The sequence below is a fragment of the Solea senegalensis genome, linkage group LG13 (assembly GCF_019176455.1).
Source record: "Solea senegalensis isolate Sse05_10M linkage group LG13, IFAPA_SoseM_1, whole genome shotgun sequence".
NCBI classification, from domain to species: domain Eukaryota; kingdom Metazoa; phylum Chordata; class Actinopteri; order Pleuronectiformes; family Soleidae; genus Solea; species Solea senegalensis.
Window position 1 is genome coordinate 15,299,658 of NC_058033.1, and position 15,161 is coordinate 15,314,818.

The window sequence follows — 15,161 nt, forward strand, 5'->3', positions numbered from 1 at the left end:
TAATAATAACAATAATAATCATCAAAATCAGAATACTTTTATTATCCCAAAGAAAATTGTTTACAGTTCGTTCATCGTTACAGTTGCTCCATATCAGACTCAGAAGTACCCGTTTTTTAAAGAGCACACAAGTTAAAAATTTAAAATTTAAAAAAGAAATTAAGAAATTAAAAAAGTTTATAATATAATAATAATAATATATGTACGTATGTTTACACTAAATATCAGCAACTATAGCTTACATATCAACATAATATGGGATGTGTAACACAGGGTGATTTAAAACAAACATGTTCCCAGTTTATAGAAATATTCACGCCATGTGTTCGTCACTGTTTTTGCTTGTTGTGGGTTTGTACACTGATAGATTTGACAGTATTGATAGTTTGTTTTTATTCTGTTAAATGCACTGTGATGTGCCTGCCAAATATGATCAAAACATTTCATTTCCAAAGGCAAATATTTTATTCCACCCAGTCATAAAGCCATGTACACACATCCTGAAAGGAATTAAAATAAAAACACCACACCATTTAAAAAATGTACATATTTATTGTATGGCTTAACTTGTTGTTTTTTTACTGCTTGTGACATAAAATAGCACTGCTCTAAACTACGATGGATGTATCACACAGCAAAGAGCAGCTCCAAAAACAACGATGGTTAATATTTTAGTGTCTAAAACTACTTTGTAGCCCAGTGAGACTTCTGTTATGCTGCTTTTAAACACATCATGACTCACAGACAATCCATCTGTAGGAGGCAACATTTCCTGTTTGTACACCATTGTGACAACATGGATTTGGTTTGGACGGAGGAAACAGTGCCACATGTTCACATGTACAGATGGAGCCGTCATCAGGAACTGGATTTCATCCAGATTTTTTAGGCAGTAACCACCATCCTACTGTGTTGTCAGGAGGGCGCTTCTGTTGCTATTTTGTCAATAAATGATCACGTGTGCAAAACGAGAACATTTGTTTTTCCCTCTTGAGTTCAGAATGATTTAACATGTTTAATTTCATCTCAAAATGTACTCACATTTATATCACAATACCTTTTTTTTCTGACACACTGATTTGACCACAAGAAGCAAGACAGCAGGTAAAAATACAGTATAAAGGAACTTTATAAAGCCACTTCTTTCTTTTCACAAAAAAAAACAAACAAAACAGAAAGACTTGGCCACAAAAACACAGTATAAGACCCACAAAATGTGCTGTTTCAAATTTCTTTAACTGTACACGAGAGACACCTAACAACAAGAAACAAATTGATTTCGCAGGCAAGCTACAGGCAGGTCAAAATGTGTGTGTGACACATCATGAGATGACTATAGAAATCCTTATGGCCAAATTCCCATAGCAACCTTTGGAGTTAAAGCAAAAAAGCACTTACCAACATGCAATTATTGTTGCTGATTGAACAAATAGCTTTGCAGTGCCGGAGCATCTTCATCTTTAACAAGTCAATCTTCAGTCTGTGAGAGAGAACTGAGGGTGGTGTGTTGGGTCCCAGTCACTTTGTATTCTGTGGTGAAAACGCCATGACGAGGCTAAACAGCATTCCAGTCCAGTCCCTTCAGTGGAGTCTCTGTGGGTTTGGCTGGATCCTGACGCCAGCTGGATGAGATGGGAGGAGAAGAATGGACTGGACTGGATGTATTGTAGATACGCATCCGCACACATGCACCAACAGCGAGTTGTCTCATTTGCCAAGTCTTTGTCTCCATCGTTTCTACTTGCCCTACATCACATTTTCAAACAGCTGCATGGATCTCATCATGGTTTCATCCTGGGGAGAGAAGAGACAAATAGACATGGAGAATTATAACATACTGAGTGTTGTATGAGGCACTGACACCCTAGACAACCTAGTGCAGGGGGTGAGTCAGTGACACCATAACTACCCCTTTAATGCATACTCAACCGTGTGTAGTAAGACTGCAGCTTTCAGTTAAACTTTATTTGTCTTTCATATAAACGTATTATATTTACTATATATTATAATATATAGTAAATCTATAATAATAGATATATTTTGATAAATTGGTAGCATGTGGTTAATTATTCCCATTATCCTCCTATTACTGAAGAAATGAAGATGATTATAGATGTAGAAGTGGAAGTTACCTCCTGACAGGCTACAACAAACTCCTCTAAAGTCACCACTCCATCTTTGTTTTTGTCCATTTTCTGCAAAAAAAAAAAAAAAGAGAGAGAAGAAACACAGAACATGACATGAGTCAGTGTCAAACTGTATGGACACTGTATGGACCACAGGGATTTTGATGGACAGTCACATAAAATTGAATCAGTCTGTATCTGAAAACACGTACAAAAAGTCGCAATAAAAATAGTTGAATTTGGGAAGCGAGTGTGAGGGATGTCTAAGTGTTTAAATAGCCATGGTCATATAATGACTTGGTAACAAATCAACGTTCACTGTTAACAAAAGCAATGAATTTAATTAATTAAGAGGGACAGTCCAGGTTCTTCAAAGTCCTGACACACAGTCTGTGCTGACTCAACCCTTTCCTACTTAAAAATGAAATTTGTAAACCGCTCACTCGCCACAAAAAAAGCCCATGCAGGAAATCTGTTGGTGTGTTTTTTAGATCACAGCACAAGAGTTGTTTATCCCCTGGTGCCTATAAATGTGTATAGATGAATCCAAACGAGGGCAGCAGTAGATCAGCGGCTCCCCATGAGCTAAAAATGCTCATTTTCTTAATGGACGTCCGTGCACGAGAATGAACAAATGAGATTACAATCTTTAGTTTTCAGTCAGAAGAGGCTGTCTAACGTCAACATCTACTAAAATGCCGAACATGTTATTTGGATACCATAAATGCAGGTGTAGATTTTACGGTTAGACTGGTGCTCATTAAATATTTACTCTAGTTATCTACCCGATGGTGATGAAAAGTATTTTAAGATGCACTAATGTTACAAACTTTCAACCCACCCGTGGGGTGATCGCCAAGCGAGGGGGGATCTTTCTTGTAATAATAATGAAATAATATCATTATAGAATTTCCAGATTATATACAATTTTTTGACTAATACCGTTTTTGTCAAGTAAGATAGTAAAATAGTATATTTGACTCAGTAATCACGTAGCACATATCTCCTATATTCCAGTTGGCATAATCCGTCACTTATACATTCACATAATGTTATATATGTATATATGTATATATATATATATATATATATATATATATATATATATATATATACATATATATATATATATATATATATATATATATATATATATATATGTATATATGTATATATGTATATATATATATACATATATACATATATACATATATATCCTTTATCACTTTTGTGTGTGGTAGGAAAATTATACATGAAAGGTAAGAGGTCTGATGACCAAACAAGGTGCTGGACTAACTGGCTCCAGTGTGCCAAACTCACTAGGGGCTACTCCAGTGACTGAAAAAAGCGTCAATAATAACGTCAATAAACATTTTCCTGAGTGAATGATCTCAGTGGTTTGATGAATGTGCAATTGGGTAAATGATGTTCTCATCGAGGAAAATAAATAGGTGCAAATATAGGTCAAATCTCAAGGCTTCAAAAGTTTAGATTATTATAGGTGACATCTCAACCAGATGCAACTGTGCTGATCATGTGCCAGTATACCTCATTAAAGCTGTTAAAAAATAAAACCCTAGCTTTTATGTTAACTGTAGGTTCAACCTGGAAAAAGGCATCCACATGCTGCTGTGGGACATCCCCCTTCAGTGCAGGGTAGGTGTACTTTCCCATCATGTCATAAATGGCCCTCACGATCTCAGTCATTTCCTGGAAGAGTACAAAGCATGTATATCACCACAGCTCAAGGACAAACACTGATACAGAGACTCATAGCAGTGAAAGCACAGTCGCGGTCTCACTTCTCTGTTTATGTATCCGTCTCTGTTAATGTCATACAAGTGAAACGTCCACTCCAGCTTTTCCCTCAGTGTCCCCCGCAGCAGTAGAGACATCCCCATGACAAAGTCCTGGCAGCAACAGGTAAAGGACAGAGGAACAGGGTCAGATTCTGAGAGCATCATAGCAGGAAGAAGCAAAGAATATATTATATATCGTATAATATTACAATTATAATAGATTTGTATTACCTTAAACTTAATGGCGCCATTGTTTGATGTGTCAAATGCATTGAAAAGGTAATGTGCATACATGCTTGCATCTGAAACACACATAAATAAATGGGTGCGGTCTCGCCTTTGAAAAGAGAAATGTGCATGGAGATATTCAGAAATAGTGCACGTTACCTCCATGAGGGAAGAACTGGGAGTAAATTTGTTTGAATGTCTCCTCATTTACGACTCCGCTCGGACATTCCTGTGAAAGAGGAGAATAAGTGACTCTCACAAGTCACTCTTCATCACCCTGTCCAGTCCGGTGACCCACATCACAGAGTCAGAAAATGAATAAATAAGAATTATGGGCCACAATACATATCCTAGGTACTGGGAGAGGTAAAAAGTTAGAATAAGCATCGATCTCTCAAGCTGGTTCCCAGGACAGGTGGTGCTTCTTTTTTTAAATCAAATATAACATAGAGTGATACAATTTATAGTTGTCTGAGGAGGAATCCTAGTAATATTTATGATCCTTTGATCGTCGTCACGATCGTGAACAAATACCTGCGAAACTGTATCGTGTTACGCCTGAACCAATTAAGTTTATGCGAATAAAAAGTGAAAAAAAAAGGAGTTTGGGATTACATTCTTGAAACCACGATAGAGGATCTGCAGCTCCTGTTTGGTGAAGTTAGTTTGGGCTTCCAGAAGCTCGAGGCCCTCGGGTCTGTGACACACTATCGTCAACTCCAGCTCGTCGTCCAGCTTGTCTGCAGGCAAGAGAAGACGAGAGAAGGACGTCAAGACATTTACAATCCCTGTTTCACATGCAGCCTATCCAATCTTTCGAGATGCGAAAGATGTAATGTGCGGGACAGAAAGTCAGCGAGGCGGGTACAACGTGAAGTCAGCAGGAAAAATGAGGCCAAAATAGATTAAATAGAGAGAGGAAATGATGGGATTAAAGCTGCAGTGGACAGATCAATGGGGGGAAAAAAACTGCTGACTGTTGAGTTTCATGTGCATCGTACATGTGCACATACAGTAAGTACTAGGGTTGCACATTTGTACATTTTTCCTTAACAGTTGTGGAATGAGTTAATAAACGGGAGTGAATTAACCGATCGTAAACAATAAATTATAGAAACACAAGTCTTTTTTTTACATTCTTTCAATTCTAAACATTCTATATTAGCAGCCAATAAGTTATACGAACCTATAAGTACACCATAAGGTCCCAGTAAATAACCCTAATTCATAAATAATGGTAATAATAATAATAATAATAATCTTAATCTGTAAAACTCTGTAGGGGTTTAAGGCTACATTTAATTGAACAATTGCTCTTGTTTAGTAATTAATGGGAGAGAAGAGAGTTGCAGCACCCTAATTTGTTGCTTTTGTCTCAATGGGCAAGGTTGTAACTGTATTATTGATATAAGTATTCCCTATATTAGGCGGACTCTTTTCACTGTGGTAAAAAAAAAATTGGCACTATCACGTGAAATCATCAGTTTTTGCTAATCATCCCATAAGTGAACACGAAAGAAAACCCATCTAGAACATAGTCATCGTCCAACTGACTAAATTAGAAGATAGAGTTACCAACAAGGTTCTAAGGTAACAATGCATTACAAGGGTGAGCTCTTTAAGGTCAGAACATTTCAATATTGACCTATTCCTTGCTTGTTTAAGATTCTTTGCAGCATAGTAAGTTGTTGCCTGCGAGTAGCACTGCAGAGCAGGTGTAGTGGAACAGCCATTAGGAGGCGCCTGAACTGACCTGTGATCAGAAGGTTAAAACCTTCCATTACACTACATTTAGTTGTGTTAAGGGGCTTTGTTAATGGAAATATGGTGCTGATTTTGAAGACAGTAGAGAAAGGTTCTCATTTTGCTGCGGGCAAGGATTTGTCACTGTGACCGACTTTTTTTCATGATTCATTCATTATCTATTACTTATCCTTTTGAGTTGGAACCAGTCCCAGCTGACAGAGGGCAAACGGCGGGTTACACACCCAAGGTCACCTGTCATCATAGGACCGAGAGACAAACAACCATTCACTCTCACTTTCACGCCAATAAACCTACACCCACTCTGCATGTGCATGGGCTGTGGGAGGAACCCACAGGGAGAAGAAGATTTAGGGATGCGCACTTCACATGTGGACTCCAGCATGTAATTACAGCATTGATCCCCTAGATGCTGAGAAAAAATGAGTTGTAATTTAAACCTAAACGCATTTTGATTTAATTTATATAGTAATTCAAATTCCCATTTGCATCATGAGTCGTCTTGACATCATTTATATTTCTGATCTACTATTGCAATCTGTACACATCCAATTTGAAAGTAAATAAGAGATTTATCTTTGTGTCAAATTTGTGTTCTGGCTTCAACTGTCAGAGCTCCAGCAGTGTTCATCACATGTCCCCATGGCTACATATACTGATACTATAATACACCATCGCCATTATACTGTAATTAGCAAAGTCTAATATGTGAATCATTTCATCTCTGCTATATCCTCCTCTGCGCTCCTGTTGCTATCTCCTGGACAGCTGTTGCCATGACGAGGAAAGTGAAATAAAAACCTTTCATCATATGTCGGAGGGGGGGGGGTGCCATTTCTCACTCCATGCGACTGTTTTTTTTATGCTTACAGTGTGATCAGACACAGATGGAATCAAATGAAGGTGAGGAACGAGAAGGAGTTTGAGGTGTTGATGAGAGGAGGGAGGGGTGAGAGAGAAGGTGGGAGTGTGACGAGAAAAAAAAACAAAAAAACGAGAGGAGAGATGGACAATGTGTTTGACGCTCGTAAAAAAATAACATGTTAAACAATTGATCTCAGAGGTAAAAAAAAAAAAAATGAGGATGACGACGATCAGTTAAGTGATCACATATGGAATTAGGTTTGTGTCAATGTCATCAAACGACACTTTTTGAGTTAGTCAAACAACAAGGAACCACAAAATCAATATACACCAATTTCAAACCAAATATTGATTTAATCATTCAAAATGATTGTATTTCATGTGTTTGGGCAAAGAACATGTTTGTATTTTCAAACAAACAAAATGTTTGAAACAAAACAAAAATTTAGAGTTGTTAGTGGTTAATTGATTATTAGAGAATGGTCAATAAGCATGAAAGTAATCAACAGTGATCAGCTGATCATCAGTTTAAGGTTGGATATGGAGTCCGTATAATCAAATGTCACGTTTAGATCATTGCTTTTTAACTAATCAATATAGAGTGTGCAATATAGAGTGTCGTATAGCCTTTTTTCAGCACAACTTAGGCAATCTGATGAAAATAAAATAAAAAATCCACCAACTATATAAACACACCGGAGCAAAAAGCACTCAAAATGTTTAAAATCGGATTGAATTTGTTAAATTGTGACTTCTGCACAATTATAGCTACTTCATATCACTACTGAAAAATGCGATTTAAAATGAATCATAACTTTGACTCAACAACACGTAAGAAGACACACCCCCAGGATGTCCATATAAGGAGTCGTTTATTATTCCCATGGCAAATTACCATGGGTGCACCTGCGGCACAGATTAACTTTATAATAATAGTTAATACATGCTTAATTACAGTTCAGTAATGCTTATTCTGAATAACTTCATAAACTGCAATAACAAATAATAAATGGTTGGTTTAAAACATCAATTACCTGTAAGTAAATAACAGCATGAGGTAATGTTAATTAATGCACCCTTATTGTAAAGTGTTACTACTTACATATAGATATAGATATTTTTGTGATATTTAATGTGCTTTGATCCAACATTTATTATTTAGACGTCGAGCCTTCCCCCAGTTGCGTTTAAGAGCCTGTCTTCTTTAAAAACGTGGACGAGTGAAAGCAGACAGTTCTCACTGCCCTCACCTTGTGAGCGTGTCAGAGAGAGTAATCGCTTTCTTTGCTGCCTCGGCAACTATATTTCTCTCTCTCATGCTGCCAGACATTCATCCTTCATCTTGGCTTGAGTGTTGCTTGCTCGCTCGCTCTTGTATCTACACCCCCCCCCACCCCACAACCTAGTTTCCATGACAACAGGCTTCTCAAGCATACGGCCGGGGAGGTATGATATGTGAGCTGCGTTTTAATTCACAGCCTGAACCCTCCTTCACTCCTCATTTCTCACTTGTTACAATCATATAACACACACACACACACAAAACAACAACAAAAAAGCAACACACACACACAAAACAACAACAAAAAAGCAACACACACACACACATACACACAAGGACAAAGCCAGGGACAGTGGTTTTGCTCTCTAGTTCTCAAGGACATCTGTGCTACACTGTAATCTCCCCTTCAGGACCCAGTGCACGTGTGTTATGCCTCACACCTACGTACAAGTGGGGGAGGACTTGTATCACTTGATCCTTCACTGCTGCTCTCCATGACAACAAGAACAGCTGTTCTTTTTTCCCCCCCCCTCTCCATATTTCCCATAAAAGTGTCAATTGCATTAAACATTTCCATGGAATTTAGTACCAAATGATGACATGCACGTTGTTGCTGCTTTCTGTGCAACACGTAGAAAATCAGAAAAACCAACACACACTATCTCCCCCTTTCACGGTTTAGTCTTTCTATTGCTCTTCTCTCTGTCTCTGTTGACGTACCTCTGGATGGTCTTCTCTGCTTGGTCTGCATGGTCAAAGTGCCCACCACTGCACCCATGTCGTCGCCGTGGAAACCAGCCTGGTCAAACAACTCGCAGAGTAATAGTCATCTATTGATGCCAGGATTCTGCTTCCCCGTTGTTGTGTCTTCATGTGCCGCCGCAGCTCTTGGTCTTAAAGACCCTGCTGGGTCTCGTCCCTGCTCTCGGGTCTGCCACTTATTTAAGGACTCCTCTCCAATTCCAGCTCATTTGTCTTTGGATTACTGATCATTCTCCGAGCTGCTCCCGCCTTCCTGCGCCACTCCCTCTCTACCGTGGCTCGCTCTACACTCATCTGTCAGCCTTTTCCCCCCTTCTTTCTTGCTCTCCCTGTCTGCTCATGCCCTCATGTTATTGGGAGATGCTGCAGTAATAAGACATTTAAAGCTGGCACATCTCACTGCTCGTTACTCTTGTTTTCATCTTCTTACCATAATGTGAATCAAAAATCAAAGATGTCACGGGGACTAACTTTATGTCCACGTGAGGAAGACAACTCACCCTAATGTGAGTGTGTAGACAGATTTCGGTCCCCACAGGTCCAGAAAAGGTCAAAAAGACACACACACTTGTTGAGGATGTAAGTGATGTTACAGATGTGAGTGAATGGGCGTGAAAGGGTGAATGGCAAAACTGTGGGTTAGTAAAACAGCTGTGAGGGGTCATCAAGACCAGCAAAGCGCTATATAAATACAAACTATTTACCATACTGAGTGTAAATATGACAATACTATTTGTTGTGTGTGCTTGTATTTGTCACCTCTTTCTGACCTTTTCTGGACCTTGTCAGGACCGGTAGTCCTCGTGGAGACCAGAGGAGACCAGGATCTGGTCAAGTTAGGGCTAAGATTGGAATTGAGGTTAAGGTTAGGCACTTAACTGGTTAGGATTAAGGTCTCCATTTTTAGTGTAGCATTACAGCATATGTACGACTGCGTTTTGAGTCGTTTTTGGAGGTCTAGAAACATTTCTCCGAAACATTCCCACGTTTACGGGGGAAACATTTTCGAAGCGACAAAGACGGCGTCGCTCCGTTTCCGTGTGCCTTGTCAATGCAAGTCCACAAACAAGAACATTAGAGTGTTTAACGGTGTAGAGGAATATTCATGTTATCGTGTCAATTTCAGATAACTGGACTGTGTGCGGGAAGTGTGGGAAGTGAGTCATGTTTATATCCCAGTGAGTACTGAGATAAATTATTATTCCAAAAAGTGTTCAGTTGGTGTTTGTATTTTTTTCTTCTCCTAATTAAACATTAGTCACTGTCTTACAATCAGTTAATTACCAAAACAACAGATAGGGCACTCTTATAAAGCCATGTAGTGGAAAACAAAAAAATACTCTCTGTGTATAAATGTTACGGCTTCAGAAAAACCTCTCCTGGTTTAAAAAATGTATGCACCAGCATTTTTCCTTTCCTTTATTTTAAACAGTGACGAGCAGCAAGAGGAAAGGTGCACACATTTGCAACAATTAGAAAAGGGGAAATGTCTGATTTATGTCAGCAAGAGGATAAACTAGTCTATCATTAACTCAATATTTATTCCCTCATATACTGTAATAGAGAGTACGTCACTGTCGAGCAGAGGTCTCAAACTCGTGGCCCAGGATAAAGCAGTAAGTAAATGAATGAATGAATGAATGAGTACCAAGTCTCAGTGAAGCTGAAGTTAATTATATGCCATACAGATGGAAAGAAAGCAGTGTATGTGTGTGAGACTACTGTATATGTCACTATGTCACTGCACAGACTCAAACAGCAGAGGAACACTCGTATCATCTAATGCTTGTGGTGTGAGTCTTTGAACAGCAGGGGGCAGCAGAGTCTTAACTATCATGTAGCCATACCATCACCTAGTGTTGTACTGTAGTCAAGACCACCTAAACCGAGACCAAGACGAGACCAAGACTCTGAGGGGTCGAGACCGAGACAAGACCGAGACCGTTAGCATCGCTTCGCAGAATTTGTTTTTGTTTGTGTTTTCTTTTGGAGGTATTTAATCACAGTAATGATATGAACAAGTTAATCCAAAAATGCACAGGGAATGTATTGATATCCCCACAGTTGTGGTCTTGAAATCCGGAGTCTGCTTTGTTCGTGACCGAGACAAGACTGAGTAAAAATGCGGTCGATTCCTAGACGAGACCTTCAAAAAGTGGTCTCGAGACCAGTACTAATGCGCTATTGCTATCGCTTTATTTAATTTTATAGTAAAGTGTGCTGTAATTTTTATTTGTAAAAGGCGCTATATAGATAAAATGTTTATTTACTTACCTACTAAATAAACCAACACCCTATTTGTGACAATCGCCTCTAGGGAAACACATTTATCTAAAACAGATGAATGTGTTTTTATAGAAACGATCAATACATAAGGTGTTGAATCACCTCCAGGGCACACAATTGTTCCCCTGATTGATATGAATGGGTTTATACATTTAGTAATGGGCAACACACACACACACACACACACACACTAGTGCAGGCTCACCACACATGCACGTGCAATTGTGGGCTTTTATAGATGTTCCTTTTGCTTTTTTTCCATTTGACGAAAGACTCAAAAACGGGAAACATGACCTGGAAGTGGTTGTATATCTTTCAAAATAAATGTCTAAGTGATACGAGTGCATATCAGTGTGCTGTTAGAAGACAAATACAAATACATGTATAAAAATGTATACAAATACATCTATAGTTTATAGTAATATCATTTGAGATGATTATATTATTATTCCCATTATGATACTATAAATTATCCCAAAATGTCCAGTTAATTTTCATCAATTCCTATTCATTCCCATGGGATGTTTCCTATTTGGAATATTTCCAAAATTCTCAAATAAAAGTTCCCATGGAAGTTTTCTGGAAATGTACTGGGAATTTCCCTCTCCTTTGTCACCTCAGTCTTCGCCTACACTCCTGTTTTTTCCCGGTTAAGATGACACAAATGTCAACTGCTTAAACGCTGTAGTATAAAGTCAAACGTTTCCATTATATTCAAGTCAGTGTCAAATGAGTTCACAGAGTGCTGATTAAAGCCTATCAGCTCCCTGTAACCATGTGTTTTATTCTCATGTCTCCCGGCAACCAAACCACACTACGCGCAGAAAGTGCTACCTTTCATATCATGACTGACAACGGTAGTGTCATGGTATGATTTATTTTATTTATTTAACCAGATAAAAGACCCATTGAGATGACCTGGCCAAGAAAGGTACCAGCGCATGTTAATAAAAACGGGGCGATAACAGTTGCAAAACAAACATTGGAATATAAAAGTGCAAATAAATAGACAAATAAAGTGCAGGAGTTATGGTTGCAGTATTAAATAACACTGTTCAATGGATTCCTCGTGTTGCTCGGTTTTAAGATAAAAAAATAAAATGTTTATCATTTTAATTCAGTTTGGAGTGTATTCCAAGCAGAGGAGTCAGAGAAACTGAACTGCTTTTTTTTCCCCATTTTGGACTGACCACAGGTACGAAAAGTCATCGGAAGCTAAGGTATAATGGCTTTTTTTTCTCTAAAAGAAAAGAGCATAAATAAGCAGGAAACAAGCCAAGAAGTGCCTTATAAAACCAGAGTCAGTTAGTGTGTGTAAGGTGCAGGTGAAGTCAGTGTGGGTAATTCTTCATCTATTCACCTGCAACCAGGCTCCTATTGGACGACACCAGCTGTCAATCACACTGGTGTCCACTCAAATGTACCTTATTTATAATCTATTTTCCTCTAAATTGAAACCTAATTTAAATGACTTAAGTTCAAACTGAGTTATTTTTTGCAGCTAGTTTAGTCGCCCACCAGTGGCTATTCAAAATATTCTTACTTCCTGTATGGCATCACCAAGGAAACTGTCAGACTCATTCAGGAAATGCAGTTTTGATGCACTGTATTTTTATTTCCACAAATTTAGGATTTTGGATGCAATTATTATTATCAGTGGCCTGAACTTCAGGATTCAGGGGCCATGTAAGTCAAGCACAGTATCAGTCACATTTTATTAATCCCTTGCGGGAAATTCTTTCGTCACAGCGCTACAAAGGTAACGGATGTTATAGCAGCAGTTTTTTTTTGTTTTTTTTTTAAATTACAAAGTTAAAAACTATAAAAATAAGTACGAATAGACCTAAGAATAGAATTACACAGTTAAAGAATACAAATAAAATAAGATAAGAATAAATTTACAAGAATACAAATAAAATAAGAATAAATTTACAATGTGTGCATTATACACACATAACTCACATAGCTTGGAACAATAAATGCAAGCTGTTTGAATCAAAACTTATGTTTTTCAACGCATCCATTTTCATCTGGGTTTCATTCGTCTACAGTCAGAACAGTTAGATCATAACCAAATACAAAAAGGCATTAAAAATAACAGCGAGTGTTAGTCACCTGAGGCAGAACACCACCCACATGGTTTTCCTCTACTCCGATACTTGCAGTGTTTAAATGTATGAATATGAATATGCGGCACATGCTGCTAAATGTAAGAAGAGCCTTTAAAAGGTGAACAGAGCCTTCATGGTCCATGCATGTAGGTGCGTGCAGGCAAATCTGCAAATTTACAAAAGACAGTGTGATGTGCAGTCAGTCTACCTGACATACTCGTGTGTATGAAACTGAATGTTCATGTGTGTTCTTCCATGCATATGACAGCAGCCACAATGTGCATAGATGATGTTCCGGGACATGATTAGGGGTCAGTTGAGCAGTGAAAGGTCTCAAACGCAACCACAGAGAAATGATGATGTCTTATTTATTGTAGCCACACAGTAAGATCTCTTTTCATTCTGGTGTTTAAAATCTAGTCTTATGCGCCCAGACATTGTATTACTCCTATTCATTTTCATGTTCAGGGTGCATATAATTGCTTTACAATACAACAATTAAATAGAAAGGGATGATGCGCTAACTCAAATTATGTATACACGATTTCCAGGTCATTTACCATGTGACAGAAGAGGAAAGAATAAAGTTTGTCCTACATCAGGCCTTGATGCTTTCATAATAAGCAGGCCTAAACGTTCGTAACATTTGGCTACACAACATCAAAAGCACATTTTCACAGTTTAACTCTAGTTGTTCACTTACGTACGGTGTTAATATCATAAGAGAGAAGAAGATGTTGTAAACAGCAGGAACGGAGACAGAATGAACCGAGTGAGAGAGGAAAGAAAGAGAGATGGATGTTTGCAAAGGTTTTATAATTTCACGTAAAGCACTTTGGATAACTTTCTGCCTTACCTCTATAAGTGCCCACCAGTGACACTCGGTCCGAACCTTGAAACTGCAACGCTAATTCCGCACTTTTTTGACCCGCTCGTAGGGGGACGGGACCTCACTCCCAGAACGTAAACACTGTCCGCCATCTTTTCTAACAGTTACGCTAACAGGACCAAGTGTCCCTGCTGGGTTACGTAACAAGAATGAAGATATTTCTCAACTCCGGGGGAAACTGAGGTTAGTAGCATATCCATTTTCTGCCATTGAACCCTTCTTAATGTCATTCTTGTGTATGTTATGCACCAAAGGACTCGAGACAAAGTCCTTGTATGTTAATACCTAAGTCTGACACAAGTGTTACGTATAAAATGTCACAGTACCTTTTGTTAGGGTTCCTGAGACTAATCTCTGCAGGGACTGGATTAGTTTGAGCACCCCCTGACTGCAGCAGCTGGTACAGCCAGCCATGCTGAGATAGTGGTGGAGGTAAGTGCTGCTGGGACAGAGGCCTCACCAGAGAGAGAGAGAGAGTGAGAGAGAGAGAGAGAAAAAGGTATCCACAATGTCCTGTCAGCACATATTGCTATGGTGTGGGTCCAGATCCTTGACGCAAAGAAAAGTCTGCCTCAGTAGATAGCGTGATGGGACTTATGAGGCAAAGAAGCACATAAAAGCTGAGATGATAAGAATAAAACAAGTTGCTGTTTTAACTCTTCCACAGAGTTACAACAAAGGAACACACGCGGCGCTGAAGTTCAGAGGCAGATGCCGAAAAGGGAGAAAAATCCAGTCTTGTATAAGCAAACGTTTTTGAGAAGATGAATTTTGAAAAGTCTCTCTCCTCCTCCTCCTCGTTATGTTCTTTCTGTCTTAGCTTCTGTCCTCTGGTGTTGTGAAGTATCAGTCGTCTTCCAGCCAAGACACACACACATGAGTAGTATAAATATATTTATAAGTAAGGGTTTTCCTCTGAGCTGCAGTGGTGGTCCTGTGGCTGTGCTGTGGAGGAGCTGTGCTCTGATGCAGAGAGCAACAGCTCTGTACCGAACCCCCTCTCTCTCTCTTCTTTCCACCCTCCTATCTCACATTGGTGATTCATCCCAC

At 38.8% G+C, this 15,161-nt stretch overlaps 1 protein-coding gene across 2 annotated transcripts; it reads right to left on the reverse strand.

Moving 5' to 3' along the window:
- Window positions 1-21: 21 nt before the first annotated feature.
- kcnip1b (Kv channel interacting protein 1 b) lies at window positions 22-15,066 on the reverse strand. Of its 2 annotated transcripts, none has more exons than XM_044042621.1 (8): window positions 14,438-15,066; window positions 4,769-4,893; window positions 4,313-4,382; window positions 4,157-4,227; window positions 3,929-4,036; window positions 3,732-3,836; window positions 2,133-2,195; window positions 22-1,794 (listed from the first exon to the last, which is right to left on the reverse strand). In XM_044042621.1, exons 1-8 carry the CDS (start codon window positions 14,523-14,525, stop codon window positions 1,747-1,749), a joined length of 678 nt encoding a protein of 225 aa, XP_043898556.1. In that variant the 5' UTR covers window positions 14,526-15,066; the 3' UTR covers window positions 22-1,746. The 2 variants fall into 2 exon arrangements, with proteins under 2 accessions (XP_043898556.1, XP_043898555.1); XM_044042620.1 differs by lacking the exon at window positions 14,438-15,066 and adding an exon at window positions 8,784-9,127.
- Window positions 15,067-15,161: the final 95 nt, after the last annotated feature.